Source organism: Parasteatoda tepidariorum, chromosome 1, assembly GCF_043381705.1.
Source record: "Parasteatoda tepidariorum isolate YZ-2023 chromosome 1, CAS_Ptep_4.0, whole genome shotgun sequence".
NCBI lineage: Eukaryota > Metazoa > Arthropoda > Arachnida > Araneae > Theridiidae > Parasteatoda > Parasteatoda tepidariorum.
In genome coordinates this window covers 51,793,366-51,813,695 of record NC_092204.1, presented here as the reverse complement: position 1 = coordinate 51,813,695, position 20,330 = coordinate 51,793,366, and the positions used below count along the sequence as shown (strand labels likewise).

Sequence of the window (20,330 nt, the reverse complement as noted above, 5' to 3'; positions counted from 1 at the left end):
CATTTTTATATTTAATTTTAAAAAAATTTAAAACCTCATCAAAAAAAGTATTATAGTATTTGGCTCGATCAAGTGATCGTAAAAATACGTTTAGATTTAAAATATCTATATTAATAAAAATTTTTTACAATATGTAGAATTTTTGTAGAAGGTTTTTAAATCTAAAAATATGAAAAAAAGATAGTAATAATATATAAGCATAACATATTAAAGTTAGAACTTACAGTTTTTTACTTCTTAACTCCAATTTAAGTTTCACGATATTTTGAAATAAAATAAGAAACTTATGAAGAAGAATCACAGATTATCCTTTTTATACTGAGTTAAAATGCGGAAAAAGAACAGTGTCCCATATTCTTTTAGTTTACTATAAAATATAAATCTTTTTTTTAATCTTTTGCATTGTGTAATTTCCCAAATAACTCTTAATATCACTTTGCTCTATAAAAAGGGTTGCATAAAGATAACAACTTGTAAATATAGTGTGATAATAGTGAAATTGTTTATTTACACATCAACTAGAAATTTACAATCCACCTAAATATGTGACAGTTACTCATAGCTAAATATTTTTATTTGTTGTTTTCTTTCATAAATGCGAATAAAGTGCAATGACTTAGGAACTGGTTGATAAAAGTCGAATCTACGGTTTAGGTATGTAACTATTAATATATTTTTTTGACCGTGTAAAAATTTCCTCAAAAATAATTTTAACAGCAAAAAATAGGAATAATAATATCAAATAAATAAAATAAGGGATTTCTCTTATAGATTATATTCAAATATACAGGGCGCAAAATAAGAAAGATATCAATTTGAATAAAATTTGTGCTAGTGAATTGAATTTTCTCAAATTAAATAATAGCTCAAAGAGATGACTTCAATCACGGTAATTAATTAGAACTTAGTTATGGAAATAAGCACAAAAACGAACTTTTTCTGAATAAACATACTTTTTATCCAACTATTTTGGATTCTTAATCCTCGAAATAAAGGGAACAGCTGTACTTTTTCGTCTCAATTGCTTAAGTTAGAAAAACAATTGAAATCTTGGGCCCCTTAAAGTTAATACGCATTTCATTACATATTGGGAAATTTTCAAACGAATGGAAAAGTTTTTGCACATAATTATGAAATTTGTTAATCCAATGATAATTCCTTGTAGCAAAATTAAAATTTATTTATTATTGTGTTAATTTAAAAGGTTGGAATAGTTTTAAATCGTAAGGTGTACAAATCATTTTCGCCATTTTAAATTATGTAATTAGAACTGAGTTTCTATTTTAAACTTATGTAATTCTGAAAACCATATAATTTTTACTCCGTTTCAGTATGACAAAATACAAAATTAAAACGAAATCATTCGAATAGTTTTTGAGAAATAAAAGTTAACAAACACATTTTTTTTTAATTTTATTTTTCAGAAATTGACTAATTTCATTGAATTCTAGATAGAGATATGCTTGACCAAGAAGCAAGAAGAGTTCTAGGGGTAGCGTCGCCAAAAGAACAGGTTTTTACCATAAAATAACTTAGGAGAATAATTCGTTGATACGTTTAAAAATCATTTTTAACAGTTACATTCAGTTTATTTTTTAAAAAAATGATAATGTCTCCGTTAATATACCTATTAAAGTCTTGAAATTATCTTAAAGCCATCACTAAAGTCTTGAATCTCAAAGTAGAACTCAGATAAACGCAGGGTGTTCACCACTCTTAATATATTAAAGTCAAAATGGAAATAAAAATGTTATGCACATTAAAGGTATATTTAAACTGCAAGCGATTTTAAAGATAGAGTCAGTGATACTTGCAGCCCTCATTAATGAAAAAAAAAGAGTTTATAACACGTTCTTAGATATTTAATTATTTTTTATGCGTTATGTTTGATAAGCTCTACTATACTAAAACTGACTAAGCTCTACTATACTAATCATATATGAGAATGGTAAAAAAAATATCCACTTTATAATTGACACCAATGATGTATGATTAATTTAATTAAAAATAATTATTGGAATAGAAAAAAATATGCTAATCACTAAAGATAAAGATTAATGGAGAAATGATTTTAATTAATTTAGGAGAAGCGTAATGCATTGTCATACTATTATTGATGCCTATCATGCTTAATTGAATTAGTAATAGCTACAAACTGAAATGAAAAAAATAAATAAATTCTGTTCTAAAAAGTATAATTAATAGTGGAATGGCACTAATTCGTTTAGAAGAAAAGCAAAAACTCGACTTATTATTTTTCACGTAAATGATAATTAATTACTGTCGACAATAGGTACTATAACTGAAATAAAAAAATAAATTAACTATGCACTGAGTAATAGTAAAAGTAACGGGAAAATGTTACTGATTCGGAAGGAACATAAAAAATCGCCATACTATTATTGACGCTAATGGTGCTTAATTATTTTTGGTAATAGGCACTTCCTACATTATGGTAATTAGAGCAATTTTAATTAATACCAAACACACTAATGTAGGTAAAATTAGTATATTTGGTACTTATTAAAACTGCATTACTACTGTACAGTTTTAATTTAGATAATGTGGAAAAAAAAGTGTTTTACGAACCTTTAAAAGGAAAAAGTATTAGAGAAAATCACCTAATTGTGGTAAACTTTGACCACCATGAGTTGGTCTCGAACAATAGCATTTTTTCGAGAGATGCTAAATACAGTTATTCGTTACTTTGATGAGATGAACAACTAAAACGTGAGGTTCGTTTATTCTGCTAACCAGTTAAGTTTGGAGTCATAAATCCCCCCCGAGAAACTTGACTTTCTCAGTGAGTTCTAACATATAATCAAGGTAACACACATCACCTAGATTAAGACGCCTTTTTCTGGTGAATGCCACAAGACTTATCTTAGAATGGTTAACAGATAAGCTAGATTCAGAACACCATCTAGTTACTTCTTGAACAGAGACTGCTTTGCCATACTTTTCTCTGACAACAATAACACCATCACTAGCATACCCAACACAGGGAATGCCAAGATTGGCTAGTCGAACTAGCAAAGAGTCCATAACCAGACACCATAGGATGGAGGACAAAATTCCTCCCTGAGGGCAGCTTGAAGTAGCATGAACTTTCATACTAGTGCCAACAAACATACCCTGGAGGACAGCAGATTAGTTATCCATCTGGTGATAACTGAATTGATACCTCTGGTTTTAAGTGCATTGATGATAGTCTCAATAGGGACTTTGTCAAAAGCCCTTTCAATGCCAATAAATACCATCAGAGTAATAATACCAAATGCCAATAAATGAAATAAATACCTCTTTATCTGAGAGCGTTATCTCAAGCATGAAGAAGATCTTATAATAAGGCAGAGTGATAATAAATTTATGGTATTAAAAGTAAAAGGCAGTTAAATATACTTCATAAGTAGTTTATATAAATATCATTCCAATTAAATTTCAATACATTTTTATAATATTTAACATATAGATTTTAAATATTCTATTATTATAATTTTAAAGACTAGACTTATATCAAACTTAGCTTTTGTTTCTGCCTAAATCAAAACCTTACCGAGAACTCATCTCGTGATTGCCAATCATAACATGAGTTCCCGATCTAACTGAAAAAAACCTCACCGAGAACTCATCTCGTGATTGCCAATCATAACATGAGTTTTCGACCTAACTGAAAGAAACCTTACGGAGAACTCATCTCGTGATTGCCAATCATAACATCAGTTCCCGATCTAACTGAAAGCAACCTCACCGAGAACTCATCTCGTGATTGCCAGACAGTAACAAGAATACATTCATAAAAATAAATATTTTTTATTTAATAATGTTACATTGATTAATTGCATATTTTTCGCAATGAATACTTTATAACTCATTGACACGGCCTGCAAACATAATCATTTCATTCCTGTTGTCCATAATTGCAAATAGAAATGGGTGGTTTGCGTTGAACACCATGACAGGAGGTAGAGGCATGGGTCTTGCCATCATAGGCATAATAACAGCCGTCGCAGCAGCTGCTTCACTTCCTTCTTCATTTACTTCAACAGCTGCTTTGTGTATAACCTGGCTGACATATAGACCTGCATCAGCAATACCCGTGAAATTGGCTTTCGAAGGGTCAAAAGCCTCACCTGCGCCAACAGCCTTAAAATCACCAGTCATGTCTCGTGAATAATCAACCTTGAATTTTGGAAGCGAAAGAACAACTTTTATCTTAGAAAGCTGCTTTCGTACAGAGGCTATTTTTTCATAAGTTAAATTCTCTTCTACGGCCAATAATCCATCAAGCTTTTTAGGTAGTAAAACCATCATACTTATGTTGTTTCCTTCGTATGGTAGCTCGATTACTTGTGCGTCACCAGTTGAGGCATATTTAAATACATCTGTCATGTGCATGAAAGGAACTGGCCTACAAGTGAAAAATAGCTTGTTTGAAAAAGGTACCAGAAATTTAGGAAAATGTTGAATCACAATATAGTTCTAATTTATTGCAAACTTAACCTTGAACTAAGTTGAACCACATTATTGAACATCATTACACGGTGCTATGGTTCATCATAGGAATATTGTTCAATTAAACACACCTTATTAAGGTTATAAAAAATTTACATTATTAAATTGTGCCATAAATTTAAAGTTAAGATTTTGTAATACGATAAAATGCTGTATTTAACTTTACATAAAAAGTGAGGATTATTATCAACATTTTAAGGAGCAATTAGCCGCATTCCATATTGGCAAAAACGCGTCATTTAGCATTACTACCAATTGGCTAATTAACACTTAATTTCCCTAATAATTATAAATATTAAACTGAAACTTTTTTTTGTCTTTCTGTTCATCTCATAAAGGTCCAAATTTGAGGCTTCTTTCTTGGTATAAAATGCGTTTTTTAACATTACTGTCAGTTTGGCTATTTACCTCTGATTAACCACCTATAATTAAAACGTATCAATATGAAACTGTTTTTGCCTTTATTTATACCTGATAAAGATTACCTGGTCTGCGTTTGAGCGAATACATTATTTAGCATAGTTGTCAATCGGTCTAATTATCCCTAACTAGCCCGATAATTTCATTACATCTATAATAAACATTTAAGTTTCTCCATTTGTCTCATAATGAGCCTATGATCTAAATTTTGGCTTTTTGGCTTAGTGCGAGGCGTTATAGATGAGGCAGTAAATTAATCTGTGATTGAGTGAGACTTTTGTTTTTTATGTATATAGATTACGTATGCACATAGAAAATAAATTATTTTGACTGTTTGTTTCTAGTGGGGCAATTTACTTCGAAACATATTTCAAAATGAAATATATGTTGTAATTAAAACTAATATTAACTTGAGGTCAGTTGACCACTTTACAATGAGTACAAATGAAAAATGAAGTACAAATGAAATCACCGTTGAAATAATAAGTTCAAAAAAAAGGTTCTTTGAGTTCATTAATATTTCATTTTGTTGAAAGAAGATGTCTAAGATGATCATCAACAGCTCAGCTGGTAACGAAGTTGGATAGAGAGCTGTTCCACTACAGTTGGTATCTTATTTGCAGATAGAACTCTTTTATATGCTAGTGGGCTGCACCCCCTGCTCGCTAACACTCGCCAACCCCCGATAATTGCTACGCAATCTTATATGGTTTGCTTCGCAAACCAAGCTCGTTTCGCTCGCTACTAACTTAAGTACATTGCAGATGCACGAAACTCTAAGAATTCAAAACAATCATTTAAATCCATATAACAACTTTTTTTAAAAAAAATAATTATTCGTGAAAAAAGCGCTTTCGACAAAATACTAAAATAGAGATCTATCGACAAAGACTACTCACTTCTGCCTAGCTTAATAGTATGAGATTGCCGCAGCTGATAGGGTGAATTTCGGAAGAGATCACATTTGGTGAGAATGCTCTCTCTCTCTGGTTATTTCAGTTTCCGTTTTTAAAAGTGCTATATGTAGATCCACCTCAACTAGATTTGGCATGTGACATTTTTAGCGGCAATCATTGGTCGATTTTCTAGCGTTGCCATTCGGGGAGTTGTAATGAGGCTTTTTTTGTCGCCGTGTAAGAGAAATATATATATATATATATTAAAGAAGATGGCACTTTTCAGGAAAAGGTCATCGTAGTTAGTTGGCGAAAGTAAATCTTTGATAAAATAAACAAGAAAACGTAACGGCATTCTTAGAACTCTTCTTCTCAATTATTAAAAAACTGCATCAGTCGACGGGATATGATTGAAAACAGTAGTTGGTGAAATTTAGAGAAATATCGTAGCATATTACCTGGAGCATAATTGGTAGGAAGAGATCATTTCAAAGAATAGTATGTTTCAACATGTTAAAAATATTGAAGTTCCGAGCAGGAACAATCCAGCTAAGCTTTATCATTTCCACCAAGAGTGAATTTTGACAAAAAAAGAGCTCGAAAATTTGGAACTTGGAAATTAGAGGTTCATATTAATTCTGAAAGAAAGCTGCCGGATACGCAAAAATCACGTGCTCAAAAAGCAGCAAAAGCGTTATGTGCTCTCAAACTATATAGTCCATCAAACTATATAGTCCTTAATTAAAATATTTTAATTTTCAGCTTAAATTGTTCTCCAGAACGGGACAATTCATGTACTAAGAAACTATATGCTTCACCCACGTGCTAAAAACCGTGACCTTTAGTCTAGCGCAAAATAGTGACCACCTCTGTTCAAATTCTATATCTAAAGTTACGTAAGTCTTAGAGGACATGAGCATAAATCAACTAGGAATGGTATAACAATTGGGTACCTGCAAGCTGCGCCACGCATACGTAAATCGTGGCCTTTGTATATGTCACAATTCACAATCAGTACATACTTGCCGACGCTTACAGGTATCCAATTTTCTGATCCAAAAATTGATTCAGCGTGATAATAAACCAAGTTGTAGCAATAGATAACGCCAAGTACAACCCTTTGAGGAGTAATTTAGGTACAATCCTAATATCTCCTCTAAGGTACAGCCGCGTGATTAGGCCCTATCATTTGATTTCAACTGTATTTTTCTTTTCGGGTTGCGAGTTACCAATTGAAAAATCATTTAAATGTGAGGTTAATGTGTCAAAATAATTAACTGAGTTTTCTGAAAAGGAAGCACCATCTACAGTAGAGCTAATAAAGGAAACGAAAGAAAAATACTTCAAGAAGGATCAGAGAATAAACAACATAAAACTGAATCGTAAAATATGCAAAAAAAACAAGCAAAATATTGCAATACATAAAAAGACTCAAAGTAATTAAAATGAAAGTCGTTTCAAAACATCTAAAATAAGGAACATTAAATTGTCCATATTTTTAAACAAGGAAGAATTCTATAACAACCATCAAGAACATCAATCATTCTAGAAAGTTGATAAATCTGACCTGAAAAAATTTTTTTGATTAAGTTGCTTCTTGTCTTATAAAGTACCCTACTAATATGTGATTCTTGTTAAAAGCTTAGATAAATAATAAGCTCACTGTATAAAATGATATGTTAACCTTCGAAAACACAATTTATTTTGAGAAGCACGGGCTGGATTCCTTTCGACTAAGACATATTGCACATAGTTACAGTTAATAAAATGCAAGTGTAACTTCTAAGGTCTATTATTAAATATTGCTATGACTTTTTTAAGATTTAAGGTGCATATTCTATTGTTGTGTTGTTGCTAATCCCCCTTGGCTTAGAAAAACGAAACGAAGTCGGGGAGACCATGCAACACAATTAAATAAAAAAACTGCATCCCCCTCATTTAATAAAGCTTCCCAACAGGGGCACCAATGAGATATGGGAGGGAAAAGCTATGGCAGAACAGCATAATTCCCTTCTTTTCCGTTAAAACTTAGACTCTTAATGTGACTAGGCCTAAGTCTAGATAGAGAGGTCTGAGTAAGTCTTAGTCAGGACAACTGCAATGACAGTCCAGGGGACTAAGCAGCATACCAGGCATATTCAGGCGGGGTCCTCCAAGTTGTGTTTATATTAGCCCAAAAATAGGGAATGGTCCTCAGAAGCTCGCAGTTTGATGGAAGATGAATTCGCTCCCTTCCCCAGCAAGCAGGTCAGAAACTTCGTTTCTGTAAGCACAAAATGCGAGGATGCCAAGAGAGTGTTCAAATTATGCATGCATCATGAAGCTGATCGTTAAGTTTTGAATCATTGAAAGAATCTCTTTAACGTCATTCATAATAGCAAATTAATGTCACATACATTAAAAAAATAGTAACAGGAGGTAAACCTACAGTACCACCCTGGGTCATAGTAGCCGATTTTAGAATGATATCTTGCCTTGTATATTCTTAATTATATGAAATATGTGGTACTTGCATTGCATCGTGTTCATTAACAATACACACCGAAGAACCATTACATTACGACCACCCTGCTAATAACATGTAGGACCACCTTTAGCCCTCAAAACTGCTAGCACCCGCCGTGACATTGATTCCACAAGGTGCTGATAGGTAGTCTGAGGTATGTGGTACCAAGCGCTCACCAACTGGTCCTGCAATTCCTTCACATTGCGAGGGGGTTTTCCAAGTAGGACCATAAATGCTCTATTGGATTAAGGTCAGGTGAATTTGGGGACCAAGACATGACTTGAATGTCACTGGAATGTTCCTCGAACCAATCTATGACGATTCGGTCATTATGACATGGTGCATTATCCTGTTGATAAACACCATCCCCCGCAGGAAAAACTGTTGCCATGAATGGATGAACTATGTTCAAGTAGCTTACAGACGTCAGGGATTGTTCTATGAGGATTATGGGTCCTAATGTGTCCCATGAAAACATTGTTCCTGGGCGAGAAACCATGAAACCCTGGGGGAGCCCATTGTTATAGATGGAGGGTGGTCATAATGTAATGGCTCTTCGGTGTAGATCTAATGCTAGAGTATTATAGATGAGTTTAAGGAATCTCAAAAAAAATTTTTTACTTTTAAAGAAAATCCTGTGCTTACGGTTCCTAGATTTCTAAATCGAACCCTGCTAATAGACTATTAAAGAAAAATTATTGCTCTATTGCCTGCCTTATAAATACATCAATGTATTTCAGAAACTCGTTGATGAATATTTGCTAAAAAAGTTTCTCTTCATTAACAGAAAAGTTTGCGTATTTCTAATGTAAACACCCTATACATATGAAATCGTTAAGAGAATTCTTGGGACTAATATCTTTTGCTTTGTTAAAAAAACAATGGCGCACTTAATTACGCAGTATAACATCAAAAACAAGTTACTGTTTTTCAAAAAAATAAAATCAGAATTGTATTTACTTAGCATTTGCCTCCACGCCATCATTGAAAAATGATTGGTCATTTGTAACTTTTGGGTTAAATTGTTTTTCCCAGTTACCCTTAAAATAAACAGCATTCAGAAGGAGAAGAGCAGTTCCTGGATCAAGCTGCTGAAGCAGGTTCGTGATTTTACCGTGAGTTTTTTCATCGACCCATTGATTGACGCTTTTTATTATTTCAGAAGAATCCTTCCCAAAATTCACTTCTTCAATTGGTGCGTGGAAAAGATTATTTAATTCTTCTTTAAACGCCTCATTTAAATGTAATCCATCTTTGATTAGTATTTGATTGGCAATTTCCAATAGGTATGCAGGATTTTTAGTATCAGCAGGAGGGAGTTCTTCTTCTAAAAGATGATAAAACAAATCTGATACTTCATCAGAATTTAAGCCCGCTGCTTCGTAGCCCAATGCATTCCTAAGGACCTGAAAAGAAAATAAACTTAAGCTAATTGGTTTATTTCTGAAAACTTAGAAATGAATCCAAATGCTACATTATCGTTATTATTAACATTGAGTCGTAGTACGTGATAATTTCATCATTAAATCAAAAGTTACTTAAGGTTTCCTTTGCATTTTATTGCACACTGTACATTGATAACGTTCCCTACCTTTTCTCTAAGTTTGTAACCATTGTACAGAATCAACCCGTGCACATTCATTAAGATTATTATGTAATTACATTCCATCAATTTAACGTTTAAAACTTAAAAAAGAAAAAGGTTTAAAAAAATGTGAAGTTTCATTTACAAAACTTGTTAAGAGTAGTTTTGTAAGAGAAAAAAAATTTAATACGTCATCCTGTCAGGTTATTTCTCAATCTCAAGATAAACATTCTTGTTTAAATTTTCATTGTCCTAGAATTTAAATTAGAAAAAAAACTTTTTATAATCAGATTATCCTATTTTGTCACATTTATTTTATTTTCTAAGCTTTGTTTAGAATACAAGGGACACAGAATACAAGCTTTTACATCTGAAATTATTTCATCATGTCTCAAAGTATCTTCAAATTAAATAAATAAATAAATAATAAATTGAATGAAAAAAGGTTTTGAACTCTTGGAAAATTAGGATGGATCTCCATTCTTTGAGTTTAGTGAGTTCTAAGCTTCTACCTAAGCGTTTTTTTTTCTAGATATCGTTTGCTGCTTTTTTTTTATTTAAAAAGACTATTTAAGAACGTGAAAAAACAAAAACAGATGGTATCTAGAAAAAATGGCCATTTTTTTTAAAGAGATCTTTAATAAAAAAGACTTTAGTAAATCCGTAGGTAAAGTGGCTCGCCACCGTGACATAAATTGACAGGTGCCCAGCGGTTAACATTAAATGAGAAATAAATCCAGAATCTTCCCAGGTCAAGAACGAGTGGTTCAATACCTGTAGTTAAAAAAATACTTTTAGAAAGTTCTTTTTGTAATAGAATGCTCTGGTTTTTTAAAAAACCGTTTTTTTAATACTGCTTGTGAACAATTTACAGTATCTAGGTAGAAACAATGTCACATCAATCGGTGAAGCCATTCACAACTTTATACGAAAGTTTAAACTGCAATGTTATTTAATGTTTTTGAGATAATGCGCTAAATATTATACCCCTACAGAAAATTATAAACCAGATGCTGGATGATTTCAAACAGCAGGAAAAAAAATTTCTCAAATTGAGGCTTCCATTCCTGAGTTAATAGTATGGTAGACATTCAATTTTAAATTGATGGAAAAATTGCTCAAAAGTAACAATAACAGGTCATAATGTAATATTACATAGTAAATAGTATGTAATATTATATTGTAAAATAATTCTTAAAAAGCAAACTAATCTATCCCTTTTGAATTATCTTCTGTTAGAACTTTTTCATCAATACAAGCTAAATTTTTGTATTAGTAAATTTTGTTCTTAATGGTAATATTTTTTCCTATACAAATTTCAGGAAAAATTGCCTCGATCAAAAAACAAAAAAGTAAATAAATGAAATAAAAACCATTAGAAATTTTTTAATAATAAGAAGTTTTATTTACTTACTTCCATTGTATTATTTCTTGCCCCATGGAAAAGCATTCCAAATGCCATAGACAAGCTCAGTGGGGAAAAGAAGATGTTTTTAGTATATCCATTTGATAACTGCTTGTAAAGTTTGAGTGCTAAATAATTGTTAGCTTCTGCTAATGCATTAACTTTTACTTTTATATCATGTTTCGTCTCTTCTGCAGAATTGATTGAAGCGTTAAAAAGGAAGAACAGCAAGAGAAATCCGAAAATATGCAGCTTCATCTTCTCGATTTGCTGTAAAATATAAGTTACGAAAGCGTTTAAAACAGTATTTTACAAGTTTTTTAACAGATAAGTTTAAAAGGTACAAATGTTTGCTCCTACAAGGAAACACTCTGATTCTTAGAAAACTTTTGTTTAATGATACATGCAGTAACTTCTGTCAAAACCCGCAAAATTAAAGCATATCAGAAGAATTTATTTAAAAAACAAAACTCGATACTAGATTTTTCTACGATGGGGATAAGTGTTAGAAATGTAAAAAAAAGAAGAAAAAATTTTAAAAAAATACAATACTCACATTGAAAACTCAAAGTATCATCTTACAGTCATAGTCCGTTGTTGACGCATGCCGTTAAGGCAAAAGGGGCGCGATTGTTCCTGTTTTCCCGTGGCGCCATCTATGGTCAAGAATTCGACTTCGACCCCACCCGTTTATAGGGCGTCCCAATCATTCATCCCCAGATCGTAATTTTGACCTGAATCAAAGAACAATCAATCTCCAATTCAATACACCCAGAGGTATTGATTTGTTATGGGGACATGGAGGACTTTGAGACTCGACAGATTTAACGTGCATCAGTCACCATTTACTACACGGGGAGTCTTCGGCCGACAGGGATCGAACCTACGACCTCTTGGACACGAGCCTACCAACCAGGCTACCCGGCCTTGCCCGATTATTAAACCTACTTATTTAACGAATATTTATGTCGTCACTTGCATAATGCATATTGAATGAGACGCCTGTAATATAATTAACTTATTTTTATGTCGTTTTCTGATTTTGTGCTGCTATGATGTATTTAATAACTGTACTAAATGTTTGTCCATTTTACACTTTATACATTTTCTTCTGCAATAGATTCTGCCCCATACAGCACTATGCTATGGTCTTGATTGAAGGAAAGTTTTCCATCATTGTAGAATGTTTCCTTGTAAGATGCGGAAAATAAATTCATCCGTTAATCATTTCTTTACACATGTGTGCATTTTCGAAACATATGACGCCCGTTTTTTTCATATTAAACCGGTTTCAAATAAATTCGATGATTGAGCAATGCTATAAAAATAGGCAAAGTGTTTCCTTTTTGACACTGAAATTTAAAATTGCAATTTTTGATAATAACGCTAAAATAAAATTATTGCCTCCCTTTTAAAAAAAACTACTTTAGGCCAAGTTGGTTGAGACCTGTACTTTAATTTGTGCTATTTTTTGCTTGAGATAAGCTAAATACGTTTTTAAGTACAGAACTGTAGTTATTGTTCAAAAAAGTATATAAAATAAGGCTCAGAACAATGAACAAACTAACATTTTACTAATATTTCGTAATTATTAACTGTTAAATTTGTAGAAAAAAACGCCATACGGGTCGCTCTACAGCCTGCAGAAATGCTTCTTCATTGTTGAAATTTAGGTATAGTGAAAGGGTCATATTTGCTTATGAACTAAATTTAAAGGTTTTTTTTTAATTCTAGATTGTTCGAAAGTTATTGCAATTTTAAGTCTTTTTGCGAACTTTTTATCACTTTTTCTTGCGTTACATTTCGCGTTTCTGCGCAAACTTTATTAGATTTAGATATTTGAAATTGCGATGGTGTGTCGAAAAAAGTACAGGAAATACGTAAAACTCAAAAATTATAAACTGTTTAACTTGTAAGGAAAATAATATTATGCGTTATCGATTTGCTACATGTTAAAAAAACAATTACGGAGTTAAAATTTGACATGCTGAAGAAACCATTTTTATTTGTGAACTTAACGCAAATTTTGATTCAAAATTTCAATTTGTTCGAAAGTTATTGGAAATATAAGTGCTTTTTAGATTTAAATATTAACTATTTATCTATTGTTGCAGAAAATTTATTCTTGCCTCCCGCTATTTTTATGTCTTAATTTTATAAGCTGGAGTAGATGTCAATCAAAAGTAGCAAGAGCGAGAGAGAGAGATTATATGTTGCCAGATATAAATCGTAACTTTTATATTAAAAGTTTTAAAAAAAACGTAATAAAAAGCAATAAGAACTCTATTGACTTTTCTCTATTGACTTCTCACTCTCACTCAATTTCTCTATTTTCTCTATTATCGACGATGTTCGTGTTCTCAGCAGTAGGGAACTGAGTTTGCGGAATTAGTTTCAATTTCCGGTAGAAGATTTACTCGTATTAATTTATATTTCTTACGTCATTTTTTGACTTATTTTTTAATGTAATTATTTTGTTTTCGATGGCTAAAATTCGTTTGAAAATGGAGGCAGTTGCTCTGCCTTTGAGTGCACTATGCGTCGAAGCACTAATTTCTTAAAATGCTTAAATTCCCTTAAGAGTCACGCCGAATTCACTGGAGTAATGCCTTAAAGAGGAAAGTCTGGAGGGAAAAAAATAGTCACGTTCCCCTATGAGGTAAAAGACAGCAAAACCAGGTTCTAACTACTTCGTTACGATGAACACCTAAACAAAATATTCTTACATAAGCCACAATAATTGTATGTTATTAAAAGAAAATAATCTTTGTTTTTGTGAGAAATATTGACGTTGAAGGAAAAACCCAACTATGAGTGAGAAGCAATTATGGGGGTTAGTGAGCGGAGCCAGCAGGGGGAGGAGCTTCCATCTTTAAAAAAAAAATATGAAACGTTCTTTTATATGAAACAGAATTAAAAGAATCTCAATGGGTGAAAAAGTATAAAAAAATAGCGAAGTATTCATCAAATGATAACTAATCAGAGTTCAGGGCCTAAAATTAAGCAAACTTAGCAACAAAAAATAAATAACGATGTTGCTTCCATTTGCTCGGTTTTCTTTTAAAAATTATATTCATATGAAATTATCTGATGATAATCACGAAACAAATTAAAGAATTTAAAGAAACGTGCAAAAAAAATCATTAAATAATTATTTGATGAAAAATGCTTCTTAAAATGTAGAGAAATGCGTCTTAAAAATTTTATTAAAACGACAACAATATATTAAAATTTCGCAAATTTTGGTTGTCAGAGTAACAGTCCAGAAACTCTAAAAGGATTGTTTTACCAAATTACTCTAATTGCATAATTTCAAAAAAAAAATAGAAACTGTTAAAACATAAAGTGTGCCGAAGAAGGACCATCCTGAATATCTTGAAATCTAATGCTCTGATCTTAATGTTCTAGGACTCATTCTCAATGGTTTGAAAGGGTGACCTCAAATATGAAATTAATTACTGCAGATGATATTTAAAGTTACGAAATCAGACACAAAAACGTGCTTCTTTTGAATATGCATACCTTTTTTTGCAACAGATTTGTATTTCTGATCCCCAAATACCCGCAATCTGGGAAATATGGTCCTAATAGTTTGGTCAGGAGAGCTGTTCCAACTTTGTTAATGTTAATTTTAACTTTTTGCGTATTTCGCCATATCTCAAGAGAATCGGAAAATGTTTGCATTTAATTATAAAATTCGTTTAGCCAAAGATTATTTCATACAAGAAATAAATTTTAGTAAATATTTATTATTTTTCATTATTTTATTCAATAATAGTCGAAAAAATTTTAAAACTGTAAATTATATAAATTTTTGCATCATTTTAAAGTATTTAATTTTACGCGGCAAAATACAAAATGTGAGCAAACTCGGTCGAATAGTTCTTGAGAAATTGAATATTAAATGCACGACTTCTTTAAAATTCGATTCCTCAGCAACTATTAAGCCGATTTCGCTCAAATTTTGCATTTTGCAGTGGAAAAATATTAAATGATGCTAAAAAGTGTGTGCCTTACAATTCAAAATTGTTATAACAATTATTTTGTAAAACAATAAAAAATAAATATTTAGTAAATTTATTTTTTGCATGGAATTATCTTCGGAAAAACGAGTTTTATAATTGCGTGCAAAAAAATTTTCAATTCGCTTTAAAGGATATCGAGACATGGTGAAATACGCAAAAAGTAAAATTAACATTGTGGGGTTCAAACGTTGGATAACTCTCCTGACCAAACTATGGGGACCATATTTTCCTAATTGCGGCTATCCCCTATATTTTGAGGGGTCTGAAATATGAATCCTTTAAGAAAAAAAAGGTATGTTTATTTTGAGAAAATGCGTTTTTGTGACTAGTTTCGTAGTTTCGTAACTTAAAATATAGTCTGCACTTATTAATTAGCACATTTGAGTTCTCCTCTCGAACCATTAAGATTAATTAAATGTTCCGTTTTTTTCGCATTGTACACAATTCAATATTACGAGGGTAGAAAAATTCATTCTCAATAATAAGTTATGTTTTTATTGCAAGTTGTTTATTTTAAGTTATTTATTTGATTAAATGGAGAAAAAAACACTTTTGCTTACTGCATATTTTAAAATATATTAAGAAATACAGAACCATGATTAGGTTACAATGGGTAAGTTTTCGAAATTCTGGCTTCAACTTTTTAACTAATAATTTGCATGTAGGAAATTATGATTTTCTTTCAAGTATTATTAAAATGCATAGTGCCTAGTGGCAATGAGTTCAAGCTTACTTTTAGAGGTCCGAGCCCCCTTCCTTCCAGAGCCCGAAATGCATAGCATTATTTAGATCTCGAATCCCCCTGGACCCGAGATATGAGTCCGATAATTTCTTCTGTCCTTAGTGTAAGGATAACAATTTGCAAAAAATCTAAATTAACAACTGGAAATTACATAATTATAGATTAATAATATGCAAATACATCTGATATTAAATGAGTGTTCTTCGATTTTGTTAGAATGTATTTTTACAGACGAATGAAAACTACGATATGCTTGGAGGCTCCGCCTCTGTTCGCTAGCGTTCGCCAATCCCCGAAGGATGCTAGCTTCACATCATTCACGATTCATTGAATATTACTTTTTACTAACAGAATAAAAATAATCTCTCGTTGTGTCATTTAAATACCATAAGTTCGCCATACTTACAATAACTGCATTTCGGTCACACCGACTCGCCAAGACACTATGTCCAGCGTCTGGTATAATACTGATGGAAACCCCAAAATGATTAAACAGAAATTTAAAAAGAAATCAAAATCTTAACCTAAGCATCTTAATCTTAAGCCTCACGAAACAAAATCGATGAACAGAAGTAACATATCTTTAATTTTTTTACACCTTATAAATTTTACATTTTTTTACTTAACAACTGAACCCAACGTTTGTTTAAAAGTAGCAAAAAGAAAAAGAAACATTTTATCATAAGTCCGAGTCGGGCTTGGGCTATCTCATCTTTAGTGCTTAGGTGGGTTTAGATAACAATTCATAATTATGTTTTTAAAAAAATAACTAACCTTTTTATAGACTTCTAATTGTTCACAGACCGACCACTGGCAAGCAACACTATGCAAACCAAGTATGTGAATAAGTAACTATGAATTCGATGTATATATATGGTTTCGAAAAACCATATAGCTACATAGATAAAATTTAATTTTTTTGTTTTAAGTAAAACATAAATCATTACAGAATCTAATAGCCCATTTGGCACAGTACATTTCCAATGTAGCAAATAAAGACTAACGTATGGACGATTAAAATGAAGCTATAAAAATCGATATGCCTAACTATATCAATAAAAATAATGTTATTTGAATATAAAGGACGTACTTGACATCTGATTCACTCAAACTATTATAAATATTACCAAATTTAATGGAAATATCTTAAATAAAAATTACATTTCAGTTCTGGCTGTTAAACATGGACAAACATGTTAATAGCAATAGAATAAATAGAAATGTATGTTTAATGACATTTAAATATAAACTTATAATGAAAGAAACATTGAAATTAGCCTGTGTGAAAACCTTAAAGACATTATGAAAGATTTTCTGTATAACGATTTGGGTAAGAAACTAATGATTAATTTACACTACCTTTAAAATTTTTATTTTCAATCATTAAATCCCATAGAGCTATATTTTCATGGGCATGTTGTCGACAATGAATAAAATGCCGGAATTGCGTAAAATTCCTACTCGTTTTTATGAATACCTAGCGTTTTTAACAAGATATAAGAGATGAGAATCATTGTATAGTTTATCTATTTATTGTATAGGGTGTCTAGGCCAGTGGTTCCTAATTTTTTTCGGATATGGAAAATTAAATGAGGGATCATCTTTTATCTGAACCCCAAGACATGATCCAGGAGTTCCCTTGTCTTCTTGATTGGGTTCAAGAAAATGAAAATTTGATATCATATTGTTTTATCAAAAGTATTAGGGCAAGCCAAGGGGATAGAACGTTCGCCTTCCAATGAGGTGAACCGGGGTCCAGTTGATACGAATTCCGCATCTGACTTGCACCGAATATAGTGCTGACGTGAAATATCCTCAGTGGTAGAAGTATCATGGGTTAGAGTCCCCTTGCCGTCAGGCTAACCGTGGGAAAATCTCGTGGTTTTCCTCGCCATCTAGCGCAAATGCGGATTAGTTCCATCGAATAGTCCTCCACGAAGGCGAATTTCTCCCAATACTCGATCCAGGAGTTCCCTTTCTTCAGGATTGGGTACAAAATTACAAGGATACGGGGTTGAACTTTGGATACGGGGTCGTAAGCCTAAAAATTGGGTCGGCTGTTCCACAACGGTTATATAAAATAAAATATTATTGGAGAGACACAAAGTCTTCTCATTTGATTTTAGTGTATGTTTAAAATTAATATACATGTTTTGAAACTTGATTTTCATTGAAATTAAGACAAAAAAAGAATGTTGTTGTTGTTCATTTACGTCGCACTAGAGCTGCACAATGGGCTATTGGCGTCGGTCTGGGAAACATCCCTGAGGATGATCCGAAGACATGCCATCACAATTTTGATCCTCTGCAGAGGGGATGGCACCCCCGCTTTGGTAGCCCGACGACCTGCACGCGAAGTCGAGCACTTTACGGTAGAACAGTTTAACGAGGACCAATACCGCACACCCTCGGTCCCTACGCAGGCTGATCCAAGTTGTCACCCACTCGCACACTGACCGTAGCCAGTGATGCTTGACTTCGGTGATCTGCTGGGAGCCGTGTCTTATCGATCAGTCCACTGCGGGACGAAAAAGAATGTAACAAATATTCTCATTGCTGAATTTGGTTATTTTTATTCGATGCAAAATTCTAATACAATTTTTCATATTTGTGCCCTTTTCCTAATTCATTCATTATATTTTTATAAGAATTTTTTTTTAAATTTTGCTTTTCTTTCTTCACTAGCGCTTCAATTAAATGCTTTTATAAACGCAACGAAAATAATTAACAAATAAAGAGTAAATAATTTGATTACAGGTTATAATAATAATAGCAGGTGGGGAAAAAAATTCAAACTCTCAGAACCTCTGTGACTCTTCCACGGAACCTTTGGCTTACACAACACACGATTTGGGGTAAAAGCTGGTCTAGGCCTTCCATTATATAACAAGTGCTCTTAAAGCAAAGTAAGAAATATGAGAATTCTTACAAACTCTGCTTAAACTGGCGGCGAAATTTTTGTGTTTTTAGTTGTACAAAAGGTGACATTGTTGACTTCTGACAGCTTACATCTCTGTTTTTTCAAAAACGAGTTTCACGAGAATCTTTTACTGTAAATCCTGAATTCATTATAACATATAATCAATATTTATCTTATGTAAGATAAGCACCAATTATACCAAAGTGGATAGCTATTGTGGTGTAATTTGTTAAGATGGCTTTTCGAGGATCTGTCCCCAAGGTTTTATAAAATTAAGAAAGAAAATGAAAATAAAAAAATGCTGTTTCAGTGCCTTAGACTCAAAGAAAAGCGATGATTTTAAACTACATATATCATCCTACCGTTAAGAATTATCTGGGTTTCAGAATGGACTAATAACTTAAATATTGTTTTTTTAATCGCCAATTTGGCAAAATGTTTCCAAATAGATTAAAATTATCAAAACCACTGCCTTATTTGTCAATTTTCGCACATTTTTATGAGCTCAAATAATGCGCCATTGGAGTAAGTTTTTAAATATTAAAAAAAAATAGAACACAAACACTTTTCATTTTACCAAAACTGTTCCTTTTCTGCACATTGTTTTTCTGCGCCATTTTCAGAGTAGGCATAAACAGCCCAGATTTCAGATAAGTTAAATTTGATCTAACAGTCATGAATAACTGCTGGAAACTCACAACAGTTATGAAAATAACTCATAAAAAAGCATAATTTCATATGACGACAGAGCCATTGAAAAACACAGCCTCACTGACATCAAATCAGTAATTTTAAAGCTATGGGAAACCAGGAGTTTCTATAAACCTAAATAATCTAAAGTCAAATGAAATTTTATATATATATAAATATATAATATATATATATACATCAGTTCCTCCTTCTTTGTTAATTAAATTGAGTAAAAAACGACGATTATAAAATAAAAATAAATAAATGAAATACTGTACCTACAACTAGGTAAATATGAAACTAGTTTAACTTTGGTATTTTTTAATCTGCAGAAGCGATGAGCTTTTGCCGATATAATTACAAGCCACATTTTCAAATTGTTACAGGAGAGCGTTTTTTGTGAAAGCACAACGTCTTCCATGTAGGCCATCAAATGTTATAGATTTTGCTAAGCTATGTATGCGTATTGCGCTGCTATCAATTGAATTCCAGAAATTTACAGTGTACCTATGAGGAAACAATAACAGGTGACATTTTGATGTAAAACTTCCCCTACGAAAAAATGTGATTTATCATTATATTACATTATACCCTTTACTTATATCTTGTGTTTGCTCATTATTCAA

General features: G+C 32.0%; 2 protein-coding genes across 2 annotated transcripts in view; both read right to left on the bottom strand.

Moving 5' to 3' along the window:
- LOC122270013 (uncharacterized) overlaps positions 1–17,004 on the bottom strand; it is a 54,575-nt gene extending 37,571 nt beyond the window's left edge. The window contains exon 1 of the mRNA XM_071185473.1: positions 16,869–17,004. The gene's annotated coding sequence lies outside the window, so the exon portion shown is untranslated. The remainder of the gene's footprint in view (positions 1–16,868) is intronic.
- Positions 3,865–11,384, bottom strand: LOC107445548 (intracellular coagulation inhibitor 2). Its single transcript, XM_016059971.4, has 3 exons — positions 11,337–11,384; positions 9,298–9,743; positions 3,865–4,411 (listed from the first exon to the last, which is right to left on the bottom strand). The coding sequence occupies exons 1-3, from the start codon at positions 11,382–11,384 to the stop codon at positions 3,865–3,867; spliced, it is 1,041 nt and encodes a 346-aa protein (XP_015915457.4).
- Positions 17,005–20,330: the final 3,326 nt, after the last annotated feature.

Coding starts and splice junctions, on each gene's coding strand:
- LOC107445548 (XM_016059971.4), bottom strand. CDS start 11,384: ATGGCATTTGGAATGCTTTTCCATGGGGCAAGAAATAATACAATGGAA. Junction 9,744..11,336: donor CAAGAAATAATACAATGGAA/GTAAGTAAATAA, acceptor TTTTCTTTTCAG/GTCCTTAGGAATGCATTGGG. Junction 4,412..9,297: donor GGCGTGGAGGCAAATGCTAA/GTAAATACAATT, acceptor TTTCACTTGTAG/GCCAGTTCCTTTCATGCACA.